The sequence below is a fragment of the Tympanuchus pallidicinctus genome, unplaced genomic scaffold (genome assembly GCF_026119805.1).
Source record: "Tympanuchus pallidicinctus isolate F22 unplaced genomic scaffold, pur_lepc_1.0 scaffold3, whole genome shotgun sequence".
NCBI lineage: Eukaryota > Metazoa > Chordata > Aves > Galliformes > Phasianidae > Tympanuchus > Tympanuchus pallidicinctus.
Window position 1 is genome coordinate 53,283,976 of NW_026294747.1, and position 24,740 is coordinate 53,308,715.

At 45.1% G+C, this 24,740-nt stretch overlaps 1 protein-coding gene and 1 long non-coding RNA gene across 3 annotated transcripts in view; both read right to left on the reverse strand.

Annotated features, from left to right (window-relative positions):
• PRKCH (protein kinase C eta) overlaps positions 1–7,925 on the reverse strand; it is a 131,450-nt gene extending 123,525 nt beyond the window's left edge. The window contains exon 1 of one of the 2 annotated variants that reach the window (XM_052696103.1): positions 7,372–7,925. In XM_052696103.1, the coding sequence (XP_052552063.1) occupies positions 7,372–7,731 (360 nt within the window). In that variant the 5' untranslated portion in view covers positions 7,732–7,925. The remainder of the gene's footprint in view (positions 1–7,371) is intronic. The other variant, XM_052696102.1, reaches the window with a different exon arrangement.
• A 1,269-nt stretch (positions 7,926–9,194) lies between these two features.
• LOC128086995 (uncharacterized) overlaps positions 9,195–24,740 on the reverse strand; it is a 46,493-nt gene continuing 30,947 nt past the window's right edge. Inside the window, exons 3-5 of the long non-coding RNA XR_008209624.1 lie at positions 17,791–17,918; positions 15,232–15,607; positions 9,195–10,319 (exon numbers count right to left, since the gene is read on the reverse strand). This is a non-coding gene — a long non-coding RNA (uncharacterized LOC128086995). The remainder of the gene's footprint in view (positions 10,320–15,231; positions 15,608–17,790; positions 17,919–24,740) is intronic.

The window sequence follows — 24,740 nt, forward strand, 5'->3', positions numbered from 1 at the left end:
GAGGTTACAGGGCTCTGCTGATCCGCTAAGTGATTTTGCACTGCACATCATTTTATCTTAAATAAAGAAATAAATAAGAAGGCACCACAGATATGCAGCACTTGTGTCCGGTATGGACATATTTTCCTCCCCTTCCTTCCTTTGACAGAAATACACGTATTGCAAGAAATTAAAAATAAATAAAAGGTCAAATGATTTCCACTGAGGCCTATGCCAGCATTGTCTTGCTAGTTAAAATAAAAATAAAATAAAAATTAAATCTCTCTCCCACCTCACAAACTGCTGCCAGTTACCACCACCCAACTTCTGCCTCTGTACCAGCGCTCCTTCTCCTATCTGCTCAATGGAAGGAAACCTCCCGCAGAGCTGCCTCCCTACAGCTGACTCAAACACAGCTACCTAATGAAACTCCGTACTTAGGAAACTTAGTTGCTCTACGCCAAGAAAAAGGTTTTATGTAGTGTCATCTCCAGGTTCACACTCCCCTCCCTTCTGCCAACATTTTTTTTGTGTTGGCAAAGCAGGTGGGGAGCTATACCTGTGTGCTTGCACTCTGGCACGAGCTGCATCAGCCCGAAGGGCAGGTCCACACAGTGCAAAGGCACGCAGAAATGATTTGAACCCAGTGTCAGGGGAGGTTAGCAGAAAAGCCAAACTCTTGTCGCAAACATTTGGCCCTGCACTGAGGCTCACAGACTTCTAGCTGGTCTTCATCTGTTTATACGGCTGTCCTCAGAGACACAACCTGTTTGCCACTGAGATCTGGCACACACACACTGCACAGATCAGGCAGTGGTCAGCACGAGCTTCGCAGACCTCTGGGCAGCTTGAAGGTCAGGCGGGCCTCTGCTTAATGTCGCTGGCCTAGAGCAGTAAGGGCACCCAAAGCCTCACAAGGGCAATGCAAAAGCCATTTTTCACATCACCTTGGGCCCAGCACCAACGCTCAGATTTAAACGCAACTAAACTTGGCTTTTACCTGTTCACAGACTTGTGCAATCACTGAATCACTAAGGTTGGAAAAGACCTCCAAGATCCCCCAGCCCAACCATGGCCACTGCCCACATCCCTCAGTGTACATATCTCCATGGTTCCTGAGCACTTCCAGGGACAGTGATGCCCCCTGGGCAGCTGTGCCAGCTCACTGCACTGCCTTTAGAGATAGCACAGGATGGTTTTCTCTGCAATTGACTCCACTGAGTGATCAGAACATTTCATGACGTCAAAGAAGAACAAAAAAAAAAAAAAAAAAAAAAAAAAAAAAGGCACTGCAGAAATTTATGTCGTTTGTCTGGCTAACTCTAAGTGGCTGAGCAACATTAATTGGATGCTTCAGGAGGCACTTTGTTTTGGATGTGCATTTGCTATCTCTGATATAATTAGAAAACAAGCCTTTCCCTCATAATCAGACATGGCTCCTGGTACCAACCAAGGGCAATGTCTTAGGAGAAGAACAAATACTGATGGGCTGCAGGGTGACTGCCTTCAGGACACCAAGCCAGGTATTCCCCAGGGCTCCAGTCTGCTTCACTACAGCCACACAGACAGCACAGGGGTGGAATAAGCAAACAAAATAAAAATTGCTCACTGTCTCCAGAAGAAATGAAGCCTACAGTATGGTTTGACATATATTAACTGCATGCCTAAATAGGGTGAGATGTTGCAGGCAAGAAGGTGTGATGCCTCACAGGATCCTTTACAAAAGCTGCCAGCAACAATTCTGCTCGTCTTCCCCCCAACCACATTGTTACATAAGAGGTCCCTGACTTCTTGATTGTATTAGCAAAGCACAATAGCTACAATCATCCTAAAACATCAAAGGAATTTTTAAAAGCTGCAAAGGAAGGGCGGCAGTCTTACTCAGTTCAGCAAGGGACATGCTTTCATATTGAATTACACTGTAAACCTGTAGACTTTTTAACCTCATTTCAATAGCTTGAACAGCCCCCTTGACAATACCATCTGTGGAAGGTTACTGCCTACAAGGTCAAAATGGCTAGGAACCAAGTCATTACCCAGAAAATACTCAAAACAGAAAGCCTTGGATGGCCTGGATGAAACATTTTAAGAAAAAAGACCTATGGTAAAAGCCAAAAATAAAAAGAAAGCAAAGAGGCTGAGCTCCCCCCACCAGTGCAAGCAGCAGGGGCCACACAGAGCACAGCTGGGCCAGAAGCTTCCTGTGGTGCTCAGAGTGCTGTGCTGCAGTCTCAGCCTCACTTCTCCGCCTCTGCAAGTGGCCCTGCACCCACCCCATCACTAGCAAGGGCTCCAGTAAACAGCTCCAGAAAGCCTTGGGTGATAAGAAGGCATGAGCTCCCAGCCAAGCAGTACAGGGCAGGAAGGCAGGCTCCTCCCTGGTGCACCCAGAACCCTTCCCAACTCCAGCCATGGCAGCAACAGGCACCTGGCTGAACAGAGGAGAGAACTCAGTGTCCTGCTGTATCCAACACAATTCAGGGCATGAATGCCAGTCCCACAGACGCAAGCTGGCATCTTAGTGACTCCCATCACTGGAAAATGGATTTTCTCATGGTTTGACCAAACCATTCCAGCCTCAGACTTCCTTAAGTGGAAAGAAACAAAACAAATGAAAAAAAAAATTCTCAAGCAAAATGCCTTTATTCTCCGAGGATGCTCACAGCTGTCAGACAGGCCTTTCCCTAGGAAAGACCTTGTCAATGAGAGAAATAAAGGAGTAGCTCTTCTCAATCTCTGATGCTGAAACAGAGCAGCAAGCATGCAGCCCATCACAATGCAATCAGCTTTGCTCTCTCTCTCACCTGCCACGCTCAGCAAAGCTGATCACAACACAAGCCAGGATTATATAACCACCTAACAAATAGCAACCTTTTTTCTTTATATTTTGCAACTTTCGTTTCAGGCTGCAAGGTATGTTCAGGTAGCCCAGTGCACTGGACTGGTGTTTTGAGGAGTTTGTCCATACACACAGAGCACAACTATCTGCCAAAAGAAAGAGACAGAGATGAAATCTGGATAGCTTTCAAGAACTACCTTCTTGGGATGGGCTGTTCCCATTCAACAGTATAACTGCCTATCAGAAATAACAATTACAGATACAACTTAAGACTTAACACAAAAAGGGGATTGGAGCTTACTTTACTCAAGCCTATTTTGCTATTTATGTGCAGCACAACTGTCAGAGATCTCCACTGTGTGCATGGAAATGGGAAATCACACAAACGAAATGCTGCTGCTCTTTGTACTTGTGGATGGAGAAACCATTATGCCAGCTCTGCAAGATGCTCTCCATCCCACAGATGAGCACAGGCTGACACAGACAGGTAAGCAGCACAATCCTCTTTCTGAACTCAGACAGCCTCATTTGACATTCTGCTCAGCAGCTGCATTGTTCTCACATATCTCCATTTCAATCAAGCCCTCAGAAAATTCAGAGTCCATGTACATCACAAAATACTCTGTCAGGGTCTATAAAATACTTTGGCTTCCTGATGCCAGTTTTGTCCACCTGGAGAATACTGCAGCAAAGTGGGAGCTGGAAATCACAGGAAAGGTACAGCCGGAGGAGTTTGGGTTAAGCAATGGATGGGGATTATTTGTTTTAATCTCTTCCTGCAAACAAATCTAGCTGCTCTCACACGAGCACATGGGAACAAACTCATCAGGAAGTCGCAATTGGCTCATTAATCTAATAGTCCATCTGTTATCTAATTTCCTTCAGTATACTGTGATAATTTGCTATTTCAAGATTGAGTCACAGAAGGTTTAATTTTAACTCCCTGTTCAAGCGCTAGAAATTACAGATCTACCCACAGACCAACCATTTCTACAGTCATAATTAAATCATTCCCAATGCCATTCAATATCTTTTGTAAATAGTGTCTCTCCAAGCTCAAAAACGAGTTCAGCTACTACATAAACCTCATAGGAGTAACTCTGCATATTGTAAACCTCTCTTTCAATTACTACAAATGATCTGTTGTCTCACTGATGTTTCCTACACTGTACTTGGAGACAGTTAAAAGAGGAGAAATTCCCTTCTAAAGGAGTAAAAAGATCTCATTACACAGAAAATTAAATAAATGCTTGAAAAAGAGAGAAAGAAAAAAACCTCCTGCTGTAAATCATGACTTCACCTCTTACAGACAGTAACCAGCTGGATTCTCTACTACTTTGCACCTGGCGGGGTCATGTGCACCTGTGTAAAATGCTACCATTCAGGTTTGCACCATTTCACACCCATTCATCCACAGGAAAACGCCTACCTAAAAGAAGAGTACCAGGGAGACGGCCGCTGGTTTCAGTGCATCAAAGCCTGCTCAAGGAAGGATGGCATTTAGCTGGCAACAGTCATAAAAACATCTGTCATCTGACCAGTAAATGTAAAATAACAAGAAAGGGACAGCAGGGTCTTGAAGCTAATAAGCTCTTACAGAATTGATTAGTGTGAAGTTTGTCTACTGCATTTGACAACATGAAAATTAAAATACATATATTCTGTGGTAATTTGTTTAATAGAAAAACTTCAGAAAACAATCCAAACAGTGAGAAGAAAAAGGCAGTATATAAACAGCGTCCAGAACATGGATTTTAATTCAAAGTATGACCACGGTACCCCATCCAGCACTGAGGGATGACTCAAGCATTACCCAGGAGACGATTCATGCCCATTCACTGACTCATCTGCATAAATAGTTGGGGTGATAATTGCAGTGATGTACCTGCAAGTCACCAGGGAAGCACCAAGGATTCCTCCTGCTTCTCTCTGACACTTCCTATAGCTCTAACAAAGAGGTGGTGACAAATGCCATAACCAATCACTTATTTTCCCTACAGAAGAAAACCCACAGTGATTAACAGAAGAACAGGAACATGAGGGCTGAAACCAAACTCAGGCAGTATGTGAACTGGAGGACTATCGCAGGTAGTCTCCAGCTGCCTCCTGCTCCCCTCTCCATTTCTCCAGCTGCCCTGAACTGCGTGGCTGTATCAAAGCAAGTGCATTTGGTGTTCATCAATATATCCTTGTCCTTGCAACTTCTCTGAAAAGTGAACATAAACACTGCATTTCAAGTCAAAACAGGAAAAAAAAAAAAAAAAAAAAAAAAAACCACCAGAAAAAACACAAAAACAACAAACATTCCTTTCTTCCCTCCCAGATTTCCTATATTAACAATTCAAACTTCTTACCAACTCTGCTCTGCCTTCTGTTCCCTATCAGGATACCTGAAGATTCCAGGATGCTCTATCCCCCAGGGTATTCCTTATCACTGTTTCTCAATCATTTTGTATTGATGGACTACATAACTTTAGGGGGGAAAAAAAAATCTAACTGCTATCACAGTGATTTTTATGTGCAGCTAAGTACAAGCCAGGTTAAACTCTCACCAGTTTTCCCCTCACTTCATATTTCTCCTTCCTTGCCTGTATCAGCATACATGCTTCTGTTTAGGGGTTGGAAGAAGAGCAGTATGAGCGATTTCATTGTGCAGATGTTGCAAATCATCATAGAACCTCTGTGGTGCCTTTCCTCATGCCAGCAGCTCATGGACTTTGTACTCATACAGAGCAGCACTTCCTATCTTTCAGGCTGCACAAAACCCAGTGACAGCCTTGCTGGATTTATCAAGACATATTAAATTATCAGGGCAAGACAATGTTCCCACTGTCATCATGCAGTCCTGCCTGCACGCTATACAAGAAGCTAACAGAGCACGTCAATAGGGATAGGAGGAGAAAGGGACAGAAGACAAACACTTGCTCACCCTGCCCACTAAATCCATCCTAGTTGTACTTTTTTAGACGCTGACTGGAAGGACAGAAGCAGCTCTTCATCTCTGTCTGTGTGCCCAGATAAATCACAGACTGATGTAAACTGATGTTTAACACACTGACTTCCCACCCCACTGCACCTCTCAATGCAGGAGTTCACAGGACATGCACCCATCCAACTTTTCCCCTCCCCAGACACCATATGACAACTTGAAACTGCTTGGCTGGATATATAGTGTGCCCATCCTAAAAAGCAGCATCTATGGAACATGTGGCTGAAAAGAAGCAGTGGACCTCCAGATATGCGTGCATCTACATCACAGGCAATGTTACCATAGGCGTTTTTGTAGTGTAAATAAGGCCACCACCCCACAACAGGGTGCTCAAACTCACCACACTCAGGACTCAGAACACCTAGGAGCTCTCTCAACAGCAGATAGGAAACACTCCCAACAAATCAAACAGGAAGAAAACCCTCAAAACCACAACCTTACATCCCGAGTGCTGCCCTTGCTCAGTCCCACAGGCTGTCCATACATAACCCTGTTTTATCACAAGTCAAAGGGACACTTTCTCTCCACCGGCACAACCTGGGAAACTCAAGTGTGCACCCACTGGGCTAACCCCAAAGAACGTGATACCCAAGAATACCAACAAACAGCACCAATATAGGTCTATTAAGTGCTCTTGCAAATGGTCTGTATTTCCCTGTAGCCACCCCAGAGATGGAGCCTCACACCTTAGCCACAGGCAGCAGCTGAGAACTGAAAGCACCAGCACTGTCCCAGCCATACTATGCAGATACCTATCAGCTCTCTGCTGTCAGTTCTTCCTCCCTGTCTGATTTTATTGTAGTGGTTACCTGACCACGTGAGCTGAACTTCCTGGTCTCTCAGTGCTAATACCTGCACTAACTTTAGCAATTCTGTGTGTTTTTTTCTGCACACTCACCACCCAGAAAGAAGATATATATTTATTTTAAACTTAAGACTTACGAGCAAACTATGGTTTGAATCAATACATTCATTTCCTCCTGCTCTAACGTGCAAGAAAGGAAGGCATAACTTTAGAGCCTGTCCTACCCCTCTCATTCACCATTATGACTAAAACATAACTGAGTTCTCTGGGCTGGATATAAGCGATGTGGAAATAACCTAAAATTAACCTTAAGTGAAACCATGTTCAAGCAGTGCAGCGACGCACATAGCATATGCAGGACAGGTCCTGCTGTTCTGCTAAAAAGACACACAGCAAGCAATTGTGCAAGGTGTAGATCTCAGTACAAATACATCCACCCGAGCATGCATACTTCCATGTCCCTGTGTGCTCAGCAATGAGGGAAGGAAGGCACGCAAGCCTGTGAGTGCAGGTGTACTTTGCTGCTACGTGCAAGGCTCCTCAAGAGACTGCACAGCACTCAGCTGCAAGGCTGAGCCTTCACGCTATGACAGCGGTCCCCAAACGCTTTCAGCTGTACCCCCTTCAGTCCAGCACCAACGCGAGGAGATGCACGACGGCACACCTGCACGCACACCGCGCCGCGTGCGTCTGCAGCACAGGCGTGCAAGGACAAGCCCCGTTCTGCCTCCATTCATTCGCAAGAGCCCAGCTACTCACCCAGCCCTCGAAGCTGTCGCTGGGGCCCGCCGAGCGCAGGAGGTCCTGGAAGTGCAAGGTGCAGTTGGCCACGAAGTCATCGTAGCCTATGGGGGTGTCGTGGAAAACGGACAGCTCGATCTGATGGCCGTCGGTCACCGTGGCGGAGAACTCCTCGTTGTACGTGGGCTTGTTGGTCTTCTGCTTGGTGCTGGTCTGCCCGACGCGCACCTGATCCACGCTGACCGTCACGTAGGGGTCCAGCAGCTGGTAGCCCTTACGGAACAACGAGTGGCGGAGGGACCAGCGGGTGGGCTGCAGCCCCACAGCCTCGCCGATCCGCACCTTCAGGTACCCGTTGAACTTCATGGCTCCGGACATGGCCACCCCCCGGGGGCGCCCAGGAATCCGGAGGACAAGCGGAGCAGCGTCTCGTCCCGTCCCACTTCGCCTGCTCAGGGGGCCGGGCGGCAGCGGAGCAGCTTCCCCCAGGCCATGCCGCGAGCCCGCAGCCCCCGCCCCGCGCACCGCCCACCTCCCGCGGCTGCGGGTGGCCGCTCCGCCCGGCGCGGGGCTCCGCTCGGCTCTGCTCGGCGCGGACACCTGGAGTGTGGGACGGCGGCGGGAGGGGAGGAGCCGGCAGCCCGAGACGGGAGGGCGGGCCCGGGGTGGGAGGGTAAATTCTTCACCGTGAGGGCGGTGAGGCGCTGGAACGGGTTGCTTAGAGAGCTGTGGGTGCCTCATCGCTAGAGGTGCCCAAGGCCATGGATGGGGCCCTGGGCAGCCAGCCTACGGCAGGGGCTGGAAGTAAATATCTTTAAGGTCCCGTCCACACAAAACGGTCCTAAGATTCTATGAAATACTTGCATTTAAGAAGGAAAACATGTATAGCAAATACAAAGAAATGTTGCTTCTGCTAATGTGAAGTTTACAGTTACAACCCGTCTTTTGGAATTAGCAGCGTGTGATTAACATTTTTGGCACTCTGTGTGCAGGGTTTGTTTTGGGGTGGATTTCTTTCTGGTTTCTGCATGCAGTTAATGAAAGTCAGAATTAAATACACTTAATTACGTTCCAAATTTCAGAGCGTGAAGCAGGTTGGGAAACTGCAATATCCTTCCTTCCTCTGCTACTGCACAGTCCAGCCCACCTGCACGATGCTATGAGCAGCATGTGTGGTCACACAACGGTCCCACCTGGCTAAGAATACAAAGCATGGCAATGACCATCCTGCTGGGTCCCACAAGGGTCGTGAACCTCAGGCACTAAATAGACATGGGGGCAACTCTGCAGTGCCCTCAGCTGGGATTTTGCTGAAGGAGATGTGGACCTGTTGGAGCACATCCAGAGGAGGATGACAAAAATGCTTCAAGGGATGGAATACCTGCCTTTGAGGACAGGCTGAGTGAGATGGGGCTGTGCAGCCTGGAGAAGAGAAAGTTCCAGGGTGAGCTGAGAGCAACCCTTCAGTAACTAACAGGGGGCTGTAAGAAAGAAGGGAACAGACTTTTTAGCAGGGGCTGTTTTGATAGGACCAGGGAAATGATTTCAGACTAAAAGAAGGGAGATTTAGACTGGATGTAAGGAAAACATTATTTTATGGTAAGAGTGGTGCAGCGCTGGCACAAGTTGCACAGAGAGATGGTGGTTGTCCCATCCCTGCAGACACCCTAGGTCAGGCTGGATGGGGCTCTGAGCACCTGATGGAGCTGTGGGTGTCCCTGCTCATTGCAAGGTTATTGGACCAGATGGCCTTCAAAGGTCCCTTCCAACTCAACTGATTCTATGATTCTATGAACTGCTTTCCTCGCTTCCCATTGCTCTGACTCCTCCTGGCTGCCCTTTTCCTGTAAATTAACTCCTTCCTCACGGCCACTCTGTGCAACTAAAGCTGCATAACTGCGAAGATAACATTCTTCCCCTTCTACCTTCTCATTATTGCTCCTCTCCCATCTTCCTGCTGTCTTCCATATGCATTTCTTTTCATTTTTATTTTCTTTTACAGTTCCAGACTATTGCTCTCCCCTCAGCTCTTCACCTTTCACATTCTGTGCGAATGATGGTTTCCCACCCTGTTTTTTCCTTGCCCTTTTCTTCTTCCAGACGTCTCATATTTCAGAGGAGACTCCCGTCTCCCTCCTCGGGACAAAGCAGGTGGAACAGGTTCAGTCATGGGATCATTTCTCACATGGAGGCAACAGTTCTGCCGGGAACACTTGCAGATCCTTAAAATCAGACTTCAGACATGTGTCTTTGTGAGGCTTTTAAGTTCCATGATCTATGGCGATTAGCTGAAGATAAGAAGCGTTAAGAATTCTTGAGCTTGGTTGTGTCTAACATAGAAATTGCCAAACTGATGATATCCAAACACTGCATGGCCCAGGAGCTTGCTGTCAGCAGAGGCTGACAGGTGTTCAGTTTCTTGGTATTCGCTGCTACTCTTTTTTCATGACACCATAAAATACAAAGGCTCTTCATTTACCTTCTCAAGAGCATCACTGTTTGTCATGTTGCACTTTCATCTCCCCTATCTTTCTGAGCCAAGATCTGTCTCTTGGAATCCATGAGTCTGGACAGATCCTGTTCTGAGCTGAATGATCAAACCTGAGTTCTTACAGAACTCTCTGTAATGGCTGCAGACAGAATCTAAAGACAGAACTTTAAAGTACACCTAAAGTACAGCCTGAACTTCCACAGAATGAAGCTGAAGATCTTATGAAGGCTGAAGCACCTACTTCCTGAGCTCCAGACCATCAAATCACATGTTTACTGTCACAGCCAGGGAGAAGACTAAAATCTGCTAGATAAATGTTCTGTGCTGTTTCCTTTGCTTAATCACATCAGCTGAAGTTTTCTGTGCACTGCAGTTTAATATATAATAGATGTAGGAAATGGAACATAACTTCTTCTGTACAGTTGTGCGTTGGGCGTTGAATTCTCATGTGATAACATGATCCCTGGAGCTGGATCTTTAAAAAAAAAAGAAAAAAAAGAAAAAAGAAAAGAAAAAAAAAAGAAAAAACTGTGAAACTTATGGAAAAAAAGAGGTGAACTGTGGTGATATGTTGTCCCGATTAGCAGCAGTACCTGTTGCCATCCAGTTTTCCATTGGAGGAAAAATAAATCCTGTGCAATCCTATGATGTGGACCTAATTAATTTTGTTTATCCACTTGAGCCAGGCTGGAACAGATCATCTCAAACATCATCTGAACCCACCCCTGCTCTGAATCCCAAGCCAAAGCCCAAATGCCTGGTTCTCAAAAAGAACTGGCCAGTGACATGAAGGCAGAGCATGCCCTGCCTGCTCTCCAGACATCCAAGCAGCAGAAAAACATCCACAGTTCAGTATTTTCTTCCAAGAATCCCAACGCTCGTGCACACAGTGACCCTGCAAGGCTGAATGCAGCAGCACCATCTGGTGATGGCCGCACTGAACCTCCACGCACAGCTCTCAGTGCCAGGCAGGAGATGAGGTGTCTGCAGAAGCATGAATTCCCTCCTCATCCCTGGCAGGAGCTCGGAAAACTGGCTCCAGGCAGGGCAAGTTGATTCATTTTGTGCCCTAGAAGTGTGCAGGGAGGCTGAGCCCTTCCTGGCTCTTCCTGCCCAGCTGCGTGGTTTCCTGAGCGGTCGGATGATGACACATAGTCGTTCCCAAAAAGGGCTGTGAAGAGTGCACGGATGTCCTGGTGCTGTGCCCGAGCAGCAGGATGGCAGGCAGCATGCAATAACAGCACGCACAGAATAAAGCACAAGCTGAGTAATGGGCAGACGACAGAATAAACAAACAGGGAATGGGCACTCTTAGTAAACTTTCACCACTCCAGAAGATTTTAGAGCAGTAGTGGAAAACCCCTTGGGGAAAAACAAAACAAAACAGAAACAAAAGGAAAAAAAAAAACCAGCTCAGTGCTCACTGATTATCAAAGAGACAAATACTTAGTAATTATTAGAAAAAACTGCAAGCAAAACCACCACGTGGGCACTGTACAAATGACACATCCATACCACTGATACTGAGCACAACTCTGTTTCTCTCAGTCTGAAGAAGTATAAAGTAGAATCTGGAAAGGCACAGAAAAAGATGGCAGAGGTGATCAGAGGCATGAAACGGAGCTGTGGAGGGAGGGAGAGGGACTGGCTGACTTGTGATTTCTCAGTCTGGGAAAGAATGACTGCAGGGGAACATGTTGGAGAGATGTGTACAATCATAAACCATACGAACTGGATGAACGGGGAAGGATTTTTCATTTTCTCCAGCTTAAGATCTAAGGGGCACTTGCTGAAATTATGAGGTAGCAGGTTTAAAATGTACAGAAGCAAACACCTTTTCACACTGTATATAGATCCAGTATAGAATCCATTGCCAAGAATGGAGGCCAGAAACATAAACAGCCTCATAAGGGGGCTAGACATTTATAGAGGATGGAGTCAATGGGGCTACTGACCAGGAGACAAATCCTGGCTCAGGAAGTCCTTTGACCACAAATTGGCAGCTGGGAGACTCCACAGAGCTAGGAACACTGTGTTTCTCTTATTTCTTATCCTTTTGTGCTTCAGCATCTAATTTCTTACTCTGAAGCCTCCGTTACTGGGCACTCTATAGAACAGTACAGCTGAAGTAGGATGGAGGGAATGAGTACTCTTGTTCTGTTGTTCCCCTTGACTGTAATTTCCATATCTCAGTGAGAAAACTCAGGAAGGACACTTCTTGAGACTGGCTTAATCACCACTCCTGCAGACAAGCAAATGGCCGAAGAAGGGACCAGCTCCCTGAGATGACTCTTGCATTCTTCCTTCAGGTCACAGTAACCTTAAGGATAAGTTTATGCAAGCTCTCTCTTGTGATTTTGGTATCCTATCTGGAAAACTTGCAATTTGGCTTTGCAAACAAAGCTGATGATTCAAGTTTATGATTTAGGCCTGGCCTCGTTTCACACTGCAGCTACACACAAATTAAAGCCCATTCATGCATCATGTAAAAACCTCCATTTCCTTTTCCCTAGCAAAATGTGCAGTATTCCCTTCACTAGTAACCTGTAATTCTCTAATAATTTGGTATCATCTCCACCTGGCAAGTCAAGGGCAAATGCTTGGACTACTCCACTTGAAATGTCTAACAAACACTGGTTACATTCAGAAGTGAGTCTGTAAAGTGATGGAAAAACCTTGGCTTTCACAACCACCATAGCAAAAACACTGCTGACATCTCTTGTAAATGGAACTGCAGTTAAATACATTTTAAGAACACCAAAGGAAAAGAGCTGTAGAGGCTTGTGAAGCAGGAACTAACTCTCTTTGGTTCCCCTATTAATTTTAGTCTATTTATACAACTTCTCTTTTATAGTTTTTTTCTTTTTTTTTTTTTTTTCTATAAGAGTGCTTGTTAAACTTCTAAATAATGACAGCTGCTAAAAACTGAATATCCCATCTGTGGAATCATCTGTGGTCTGGGGGAAGAAAAAAAAAACACAGAAAAAAGATCTAATTCCTCTCTAATGATAATAATTATGGGATTGATCCAAAATTCACTGAAGTTAAAAGCAAAGCTGCCACTTATTTAAGTTACATAAGAATCAGCCCTGGTTTGTACGTCTGCTCTTGCTCCTGATTTATACAGTGCAAACTAGGAAGAGAGATTTAGCCTAATATTAGTTTTTCTTATTTAGAATGTATGCTTATTTTCCACTGCTAAATTGGAGCTCACCTGATCCTTTTTCTTTTTTTTTTTAAGCACCAAGTCATTTTATAAAGTGCTGGTATTATAAACTGCAGAATATAGTTTATAAGAGCACCAACTCCTACAAGCCAACCATTAATACAACTAATGGCCTGTCTGTTGTACTAAACTGCTCTCATTTGTCTGGGTCCATTAACAAACGCAGTGGTCATTAACAGTTAACAGCGACTCAGTTATTAGATTTTATTACTTGTACAGGAAACACTGGAGAACAAACGGATTATTTTGGTTTATGGGGGTTTCTTTCTTTCCCAACAGCCTTGCCTTATTACTTATACGTTAGCTACTTGCTTATTCCCAGACGTAACAGACACACTCAGAAATGGGTTCAAGTCATCCATGAAGACAGTCAGTTCACGTGCCAGCCACCCCCAGCCCAACAAACCTCCTTTACACCAGAGCTCCAAGCTATCAGGCTGCAGGGGCTCGTTTTTCTGATGTTTCTATATCTTTCTGTTGGGCAGCAGCTTCCATCTGCTTGTAGAACAAGGGGATTTAAGTAAAAGGTACTTCAGTCTGTATGTAGGAGGCTAGAAAATCATAGAATCATTAAGGCTGGAAAAGACCACTGAGATCATCTAGTCTGACCGTTAAGCCATCCCCATCGCGCCCACTAGACCATGTCATGCAGTGCCACATCTCCACGTTCTGCTTCATTCATGATTACCTCCCTCAGGCTCTCTTTCTGTCTCTCTCTCCCCCTCCTTTCCTAATTCACTGAAATCCAACATGGAAGTTTAACTGCGTATTTTACTTCCTCCTTGTTGAGACTGGTGCATCAAGTAAAGGTCATCTCTTTCTGCCTCATACAGACATTTAGCCCAGACGATTGTAGAGGCCTACAAATTAGCTTTGAGCCACAGTGTTGCTCATGTTTGCACATGAGGAACATTATTCAGTGTTATCAAGATTGGGAAGACCTTCCACATTCTGAACGCTTAAGAACCCTGACATACATCTTACTTGTTCTGCTTTCTTCAGCCTGATTTCAGCTCAGAGCAATGGAAAAAACAGTCCCAGTGTTACACTGCCACAAAGAACCAGCAAAGGCTTGTCATGAAGTGGCTTTCATCAAGCAGCTTTCTTCACCTGTATTGCCATGAGGGAAGAGACACCCGGAGATGTGCTGTTAGTCTTCTTCGGAAACAGGATCTTCCAGACTCCCACCAATCAGACCAGACTGGTGTTGCAAGGAAGCTATCAGTACTGAGATGGAGATACACACAGTGGCTGTGGTTACCTTCTCTGGGAACAGGTATATTTTATGACGTAGAAATAAGTTCTGAGCTATTGGACTTTTTCTACTGCGCTGCGGTTATGAATGGTTATGCACAAGGGCATACCTAGTATGAATTATACTGACTTAGTAAGGGTTTTGGTTAGTCAGAAAGATAGGACCATGATCAACACAGAGGCACAGTGCATCCACAGCACACGTGATCCCAGAAGATGCTACACTGCCTGAAGAAGAAAGCCACACTCTTTCATATAAAGTGGTCTGAGCATATTGCACGGGAGACGCCCTATCTCTTCTCATGTGGCTCATGAAGGAGGCTCTTACTATGGTTTGATTACACGCAAAGCAATCAGAGGTCCATAAGAGAGTGCACATTTGGCCAAATTACATCAGTCCACTGCCACTTGCAAACCCATTTTGATGCAATGGCAAACAAAGAATGCTATACAGCATCTAAAGGAAAAAGATGAGAGATTTTGCGTGGAACAGACTCAAGACACTGCATGGCCATCCCAGGTGATTACAAAGCATTTCTACCACCCCTGGGCAGAGATTAAAGCCTTTTCTCTATCTCATGCCTGTGTTTTGGTGGTATATGCATGGAGAAGTGCAGTGCTGTGGTGTTGGACGCTGAAAGATTCAAGTCAGCTTATCTGCTCCTGCCTATAAATGAGACACTTTGGTTACAGCTTCCCTCCTATCAGCTTCTGATAACAACTTCCTTCCTACCCTCTTTCCCAAGCTAGCACGTGCTAGCAACTTGTGCAACAGAACCAGCTGGGCAAGAAATGTGAACATATTTAAGAAGCCTGAGATATGTACATTATACCACTAAGAAGCTGACTCAGTGGAGAATTGCTAGGAATGGCTCCAGATTGTTGGGCATACATGCATCCTCCTTACCTTGCAGTGACAGGGAGGGGAGAATAAAAAGAGCATCGCTGCCTCTTCCATCTCTCCTCTTTCTTGTCTCTCTGCCTCAAGCTCCTCTGGTAGGAGTGGATTTTAAGTCACCATGCACTTCAAACAGTACTGCTCTTACTGGAGCATTTTTCTTTCCCAAGGAATCTAGGTGTCAGTCAGTAGAAGAGATCCTGTCACAGCCACTGAAGAGCATGTTGTGATTTGTTGGTGCACCCAGCCATAGCACACTGACAGGTTGATCCTTCCATTTTTTGAGTGTTGTTTATTCTCTTCATGCTGTGCTGCTCAGGTCAGAAGCTACTGCCTAGTAGCGAAGTTGCTGAGCCTCAGCTGTATGTGGTAAGAGCTTCACTTTCTGCTTATTTTAAAAGAGAGGAGAGAGGAGAGTCAGGGCAGGGCCTGTTGCTATGACAGTACGTAGCTTTATTTCAGATCTAGGAAACTTAGCCCCAGTGTTCCCAACTGGAGAAGCAAGTCTGAGTCACGGCCACCAAGACTTCATCCCTCAAGTCAATGCATCTTGGATACAGGGCAACGGTTCTGACTTTGGATACTCCTACCATAGCCTCATAGTGCCTACTGCTATGCCACAGAGCAGAGGGACATCTCCAGGGGTCCTTCAGCTGAGGTTTATAAAGTAAAACAGAGAATGGGTAGGTTCTGAGCATTAAGAGTTGATTGGATGTCAGTCATGAAGTAACTAAAAAGCATGAGGGTAAACACCAGGGCATTATAAGGTACTGCTGTAGGACAAACAGAACCTCAGATCTGTAACTGGAGTTGCCGCTGAATCTCCATCACCAACGATGCAAGGTAAAACTTCTGAGCCCACAGTCTGAATGGTACCCACAAGCAGACCTTGTTGAAGCTCTTGTATGCACAGGCAAAAGCATTTCTGTGATATTGACAAGTATCACAAAAGGTCTGTATTACAGAACAGAGAAGTTCTAAGTTACGCTCTTATCTAAGACACAGTGAAAGGGGTTCATAGGTGTGAAATCCTGGGCTTGTGCTCCTAAGGTAACTAGAAGAAACTTTCATGTATATAGCTCTGCCATCCTACTGGAGACTGATACGTGGATGGCAGAGGGAAAAGAAGGGTAGAGTATATCCAGCCTGTGTGCCTCCAGATCACCAGCACAGCCTCCCAGCTGCAGCAGACCTTGTGCAGGTGCCAACATCATGTCTCTGGGAGAGGATTTCTGCCAGATATGGAGAGCTGGGGGTTGTGTTGCTGAGGAGACTCAGGGAAGTTTGGCAGCCAGCTCTGAAGGCTGCCATGTTCTGACCCCCAGGAGACAAAGAGACACCCCATCTGCTTGCACTGAGTGAGAAGTAATCTCTGTGAGAAATCAGCACCAATTGTGCCTAACTGCATGGTTCTCGTGGGAGAGCCTGAAGGAAGTAAAGCAATGATGGACGGTGAGCTCGGTGCACCAAACCACTGCAGTGGGGACAGGAGGTCTGTTTAAGAACTAGCACTCCAAATGCCCCCCAGATGTGTTTATCTAATATGAATGTTGCTCCTTAAGAAGTTGGATGTTTTTCTTTTCCTGAGCAATTTAAATTTGATTATTTTTTTTAAGTCCTCTAAAGACTGAACTATGACCTGCACTAAAACAATACTAGATATTGTTTAGTAGTAAGTAGGCTAAAGAGGAAAGAAAAAAAAATGCATTAAAGTGATGGGACTATAATGAGTACATGCTGCAGACTCATTGTATTAGCTAATAATACCTGAGTCGACTCCTTTAACACTGGCAAAGAATCAAAAAGCCCTCAAGGTTCTTTTGGTCAGGGCTTGGTCTTTCACTTTCCTGCAGTGTCTCTCATTAAATTCCATTTTTTCTCATCACAAATAAATAAATAAATTAAATTCCATCTGCCAAGAACTGCACATTCTTTTCATCATCTCGAGTGCTGAACCCTGTACCACTGAAATGAAAGAGTTCACCAGTAATCTCTATTTATCTGTACATTTTCTTGTGACCACAAGAGCTATTGTCTTTCATACCTATAGAGCAGATGGAAGTTGAAAAGCAAGCAGGAAAGGGTTAGAATGAACAGAGTATACTGAGGTAAATGTACTATAGAGAACATAATGATGAAGAGTGTGCAAAGGAAGAAAGGAACAATTACCTGAACTAGGTGACATGAAAAAGAACCACACAGGAGGTGTTGGGCATTATAAGACTTTAAACTCTATATAAGGCATACAGATTTCTTTCTTCAGTTCATTACAAAGTACTCTCCTCTTAGTTCAGAACCAAACCTCTAAACATCGCCCAGCATATCAATACAGTGCTGTGGCAGGCCTGTACTTCTGGGATATGCTGTGCACAGATGTGTCCCTGTGTTTCTGCTTTCTTCCTTAATGATAGCAAGAAAACATGCTGTGTATGCACTTCTACTGAGATCTCTAAGTCACAAATCTGTGATATGAAGATTCCATCCCAAGTACTCCTTGATATGAATTGTGAGATTCCTAATTGCTTGGAATAATACCTTTGTGGGTGCATACCTACACATAAAAGTTACCTGCATGTCTCCATCCTCTACTCCACAGGAGTTACCACAGTGACACTCTTCCCATCTTTTCCATAAGCTCAGACGTTGGTTCAAATGCAGTCCTCTCTCACACATGGCACTGAGAAATTCCAAGATGTCTGTGAAAACACAGAGAGAAACACTTGAGGAACGGTGGTCAAAAGATTTCTGTCCATCCCATTTCTGCTGGGAAGCCCCAGGCTGTGCACAGATGCTGCAAACTGTACACATGTGGGTGTTCCTCCTGAGTTGCAATTCACTCTGAAATAAGCAGGAAAGAAAACCAGTATCTCAGGATTGCTCTAAAACATCAAGGCCCCAATCCAAAGTTTTAGAATTTATTAAACATTGAGAAACCAAAAGATGCAGCCGCGCTGCTCAAGGGGGAGTACCCCATGCACACAACACTGTCAGCCAGAAGCTGTAAGCAGAGTGAAGAGAACCAGGTTTTTGTCGACTATCCAACGCCTCTAGATGGAGCTACCCCTTCTCTTTTCAAACCAAGCAACAGCTAATGAGGCACCACTAGTCATAAGGCACAGAGGAATGCAATGCTTTGTAAGGGAAGGAAGTTTAGCATTTCCAGCAGTGTACACATCTTTTTGTATGTGTGTTTTCCTGCCGTTAGATGTTCTGAGGTTTTCTGCAATCCTTCGAGACACAGGGCATGCTACCCATATCCTTCTACTATAATAAGTTGCATCTTCCAGAAGAGTAATGGTGGGGAGTGAAAAGATTGGCAGTGCTCTGTTGATTGCTGAGATGTGAATGCCGCCAACATGCCAGATCCCCGTCAGGACAGAGAGCAGCCATGCTGATCTGTCTTACTGGTGTAGTACGGACTGCCAGAAGCCTGGGAGCTCAGCTCAGTGCTGACCCAGACCCTTTTGAAGAAGGAAAGACTACAAAACCTGGGACAACAGGAAGAGTGTCTCTTCCTCCTACAGTGGGGCACTTCACCTCTGAAAGGCCTATCCCTTCCGTGCACCGCCGTACCCTCAGATTTCAGTCTTCCCAGCTCTGAAAACCATTGATCATACAACATCATGCTCAGCCTATGGGCTCATGTGAGCCTGAAAGGCACTGCCACGCCAGCACTGTGGGCAGGTAGAAGGAAGCACTAACCATATTACACCACTCTTTGCATCCCTGCCCTCTCTTGGTAGCGCCCGGTGCCTGTTCCGCTAGAGGGTACCCTCAGCACACTGGTACCGAGCCTGGAGCTCAGCTGGATGCTGTCCCTAATGAAACCCGAAGGCCAGGCCCAGGAAAGTATAAGGCAAACTTTACAGAAAAGCATGCTGTAATTTTATGACGGGCTTTAATTTGACTTTGTTCAGTCAGAGCAGCCCCCTAGGCAGGCTGGGACCGCACCACGCCGTGTACGGCTGTGCTTTCAACTAACAGCTCTGGCCTGAAATGTAACTGTTAGAGCCTCACGTGCAATCAAAGCTGCAAATGACCCTGGGGAGTAAATGAAAAACAGCAGGAGGCCCACAGGAGCTCATGTTTAAAATACATATTTAATTTTATTGGAGGGATAAGAGCAAAAATGTTCAGATCTGTAATATTATTTGTATTACAGCAGTGCTTAGGGGGAACCAAATGAGCACAAGACTGCCCTGCGTTAGGAAGTGGGCTGTCCTGCAGAACTTGCTATCAACATCAGGCATAATGGGGAAGGAAAGCAGACCAAAGAAGGACAAAGTGCCATCCCCACAACACCCTGCAGATGGAATAGAGCCAGGAGGATTCAGATCGCCCAGTTACCCTACCAGGTACCTTGTACTGGTACAAGGAGTACCAGGTACTCCTTGGCTCACACTTTCCCAAATGCTGTATGTGCATTGCACACCCTGGCTCCTTTGTTCTGCTTTTTCAGCTAGGATACAGACAGCTCTTCTGGAAGCCATGTCCCCCGCCACACAATTTCAGCCAGACTAAAGCAGATCACAGCAAAGAATCAGCATGACCAGACATTAAGCTATGACTTAGCAAAAAGAATCAAGTATTTGGAAATGCCACTCATTTCCACGTCATTGGAAACCAAATCCAGCACTGCCAGCTCTACCCAGTTCCTCGTATATGCCTTCAGACTGGTGGCTATGTCTGCGCCTGCCATGTTCTAAGAAAAGCTGGGAAGGATTCAATGATCAGTTTGGCTCCTGTAACTCACTGTGCTAGTTTTCATCCAGTTCAGGGCTGTCGTTCTGAAAATGACTGAACTTATGCAATTCCACCTCACTTCAATGGCAAGAAAGGACTCTTGGCTACTGTTCCCCACTCCTGGAACCTCCTTTTCCTGGTGTTGTCCAGACTGATATTAAGATCTGTTTTGCTTTCTACTAATCTGGAATCTTTAATTTGCATTCTTACACTACAAGCCACAGGAAAAGTTTTCCTCTCTGATTTATTCCACTAGCATCCACTTTTCTACAGTCTTTCCCTGCTCACTGCTCCTCAAACATCAGTGAAGATGGAACACAAAAGGTGGATTCCAGGTCAGTCAAACAGCACAATATTGTCCCAGGTTAGAACGCATTTTGGGAAAAAATAGACAACCATATCATTTAAAAAACCTCAACAGCCTCAAACCAATGAATACAACAGCTTCTGTGAGTATTTGGATTTGCTCCACACATATCACTGATACAAAGGGTTCACTTTATGAAGGAAATGTTAAGATGTGTAAGGGCCTGAGGTCCCTCACATCCCCACAGCAGATACGACAGAAGAATGCTTAACTGGTAGGGCAGCATCTTTCTGCTAAAAGATTCTGCTGAATCAAAACCCTTGGATGGGAAAAGCACTGGTTTCCTCTCAGCTCCCAGGGGAAAGGCAGCTTAGCCCAGGGTGGGATTTTGGTCAGCATCAGACACAGGCCAGCAGACAAGACACAACCAAGGGATCAGGGTGTAAATCCTACATTGGCAAAAGGACTTGGACTTGGGTCTTCAGCATCTCCCTGGATGCCCTACCACAGGACTGTCTGCTCTTCTGGCACCAGCTCTCTTATTTACTCAGCATTTCATAGAATCATAGAATGGCCTGAGTTGAAAAGGACCTGAAGCTCTGAACACTGACTTGAGTAGAAAGACAGGAAAACCTGTGTGCGGATACATCTGTCCTCATTGAGTAATTACTGCAGCCCCACTGGCATCTGCAGGGAACTTTTTTGTCTGAGAAAGGGATACAGGGATCAGAGCTGCAACACTGTGCTCGGCTGCTATAAAACTTGTCCAAAGGGAGTCAGTGGTTCATTTCCCAATCAAACTTTAGTTTTGGGATAGTGGTGAGGGGGGAATAACCTAGGACAGATTTCTCACATAAAATTATATGATGTGTTTTTGAATAACATGAATGTTTCTGATGTATGTGTCTATACAGCTCTGCCTGTAAAACACTTCAGGAGCCTCGAGCACGTGTTCTGACATAGGTGGGTTACACACGAACAAGCAGAGCAATGATTGCACAACCACACACTTCCCCAGTTTCTCATGGGTTGTTAGATATCAGAGAGAGAACCTGACTTTCCCTGTTGGAGCAGCACGTGTGTGCCTGGAGCTTTCCCCCTACATTGGTTGGACTGATTTACAAATGAATAGCAGATGGACAGCTGTCATTTCCCTGCTGATTCTGACAGGGCTGCACCCTTGCAGCAATCAGTGTTGCACCTTGGCATTCTTCTTACGATAGAAATTATTTGTTGCTGAATCCTTCGTGCTCCATAGCATCAACGTCATTCTAATTACCAAGGCAGCCAAGTAATATTTCTCTCCATTTACATATATTTGTAGAACTGTAACCAGAAAGAAAGCCACAAGTGACTAGGCCAGTAAACAGTGCAGTTTGCTGACTAGTGTTTGTTTTATAACCTTTGGCACATCTTGATATGTACATAATAATAGTTCTTAACCCATAAATAATATTTTACAGAGGTCACACTATAGTTATTTAAGTTCAGGGGTTTATTTCCCAGAATACTAAGTAGCTGTGAATGAATTATGTTTAGTCTGATCTGCCACAGAAGGGTCATAAACTTATAAGTTGTAGCAAACCATGGAATATTACTCCTGTATGTCAGGCAAACTGTAAATGTTAAAGAATAATGCTTGATAAGGGGAAAGTCTTTTTATTTTGTTAAAGTAATATACGTTCCTAGGGAAAGACTATAAAATTTCATGTTAACTTCAGTGACAATTTGGGCAATCTCTCCACACGCAGCTTGTGATTTCTGCTCATTGCATGGCTGAGAGGCTGCAAACTCCATCCTGAGCTGGGGATTTTTTTCATTCTTGGCTCCCTTTGGCTTTCAGTGTCCCAGAATTTACAGGAGGTGATCAGAGAAAATTTTGTGCCTTTGCACTTGGCTAATAAAAAGAAAAAGGGATCATTACATGTTACTGATGGCTTGTTCAAATGCCTTGGACAAAGAGAAGGCTACCACTTTCTTTATTAACTCTGCTAAATACACAAGGGCAAGGAGGGAAGAGAACGAAAGTAGGGGACTTTGATCACTTCAGAGCTTCTCAGGGTCACCTAACAAAGGAGAGTAGAGCAGAAAGTGGGGGTGAATTTTGAAATGAAGAGACGAAAACACTGCACGTTCTGGGAAAGATGCCTTATGCAGGCAACAGGAGATGAGGGCATACTTTTAGAGCAGAGGGATACTTACTAAGTGTAAGACCAGCTGAGATTAAATAAATCCAGCCAAGAAGGAGAGGAAATGTCTTCTGAGTCCTGAAGAGGAGACACAGACAGGAAAGGTGAGCGAGCCAGACACTTCCTTCCTTTATCCCACAAATGCACTGGAGAAAGGTGAGCGCTCCCAGAAATCTGAAAGGTTTTTAAGGGATGCCTTACTTAAGTCTTGGTTGGACTGGATGATCTTGTAGGTCTTTTCCAACGTTAGAGATTCTGTTACTGTGTGAAGTGGTGACAACTTCCCAAAACAGCAGTAAAGTGCAAACCAGGAGGATCAATAATAAAGATCAGATCATTCCGGTTGGCCCAAATTTTCCGACTCCAACCACTTCACTCCCACTGACTTCAGGGAGGCTTGCTGTGAAATTCAAGCCAGCCTGGAGACTTCCAAGAAGAGGAGATAAATAACAATAAAACAAAAAGCCACCAGCTTCATTTTTCAAGTTGGCGTTGCAGCGCTGGAAGCCGACATGCAGGAGCAGCTTTTGCGAGTGCAGAGGCGCAGTGGGACAGGAGCTGGCTCACCCCCCAGCTGAGCTCCTGTTCCTGGAGCTGCGTGAAGGCTCTGGTCCCCGCTTCCATCCATAATTAGCCCTGCCTAAATGAAAGCTTGCATACCAGTAAAGAAGATTTTAAAGTAAAAGTATGACTATGTTGTTGAGTTCTCAGTGAAAACCAACAGGAGATGCCTGGCTTGTTTGGATGCCTTGAAAAACACCAATGAATATTACTTTTAAAAAACAACAATTAATTATTATAAAGAAGGGAAAAAAAACTTATATTTCCTGACTTATTTAACAAATTTAAGAGCAAATGATTCTTTGTCTGTCATAGAATCACAGAATGGCCTAGGTTGCAAAGGAGCACAGTGCTCATCCAGTTCCAACCCCCTGCTGTGTGCAGGTCGCCAACCAGCAGCCCAGGCTGCCCAGAGCCACATCCAGCCTGGCCTTGAATGCCTGCAGGGATGGGGCATCCACAGCCTCCTTGGGCAACCTGTTCCAGTGCCTCACCACCCTCTGAATGAAACCTTAGAGGGAACTCTGTGGAACTGTCTTGATCATAGTGCGAGAATTTCAGTTCAGAGGTGTTTTCTTATGATGCCAAATCCAAATTCAGCTGTAATTTCTGGGGGTGGAGTTCTACCATCAAGGGCTGCTGCAAACAAAATGACCTGTGAAACCTTGTTCCTTGCAGTTGTCCCACACATGGATCACCCTATGTTTAACACAGCACTGTTCAAGAGTTGGAAGTTGAAAATACAGATGTAGGAAAAAATGTCAAGTCAGGTAATTGTGTTTTTCTTTATCCTTAAGTATAATTTCAGTTATACTTTGTCACCGAGTTTATTTATTGAGAAATTCCAATTCAGAGAACTGCGAAATAAAATAATTTGACCATTCATCCATCTCCTATGCCCAAAGGTATTTGAGAGCAGAGATTTCATACTCCTTCACAGAATCATTAAGGTTGGAAAAAACCACTAAGATCCCCAAGCCCAACCCAGCCTCCCACCCCACCATGCCCACTGCCCACATCGCTCAGTGCCACATCTCCATGGCTCTGGAACACCTCCAGGGATGGTGACCCCACCACTCCCTGTGCAGCCTTTGCCAGTGCCCAGCCCCACTTTCTGAGGATAATTCAATCAACTGATACGTCAGACAGCTCCTGGCTGTGCTCTATGATGATCCCTTTCAGAGATACTAGCATGAGGTCATTTCTTATTGCCTGGATTTTAATTCAAGCATTTGAGATTACAGCAGATAACACCACTGTTAGACATTACGTGCCATTGTCCTCAGCTGGACTGAAGATGTGAAGTGGTATTCCTTTACTGCGAAGGCTTATACGATGAACAGGAGTGTGACTTTCACATGTGAAGGTCCTGTACTTGATTTGTGAGTGCAGTGCATTTTGTTTCATTTTGGGAAAGGACAATTTTGGAAAACAAAGCATCTAAAAACCTGACATAATGGCCCTGATCGGAAAGAAACATTGGTTTATTGCATACTCAATAAGTTGCATTTACACAACTCTTTGAACAAACAGATGATGCCCTCGAGGATGCCACTTTGCTTTAGCAAAAGAAGAACAAAAGGCAGTTCATCTTCTCCCCAGTGGCCTTATGCCCATGCCTAGTTTTGTTAAACATACAGGAAGTCCTGCATCTGGGCCCACAGGCACATTTGTGACCATCAGCTCCTTGTTACCCACATTTACCTGTTACAAATACA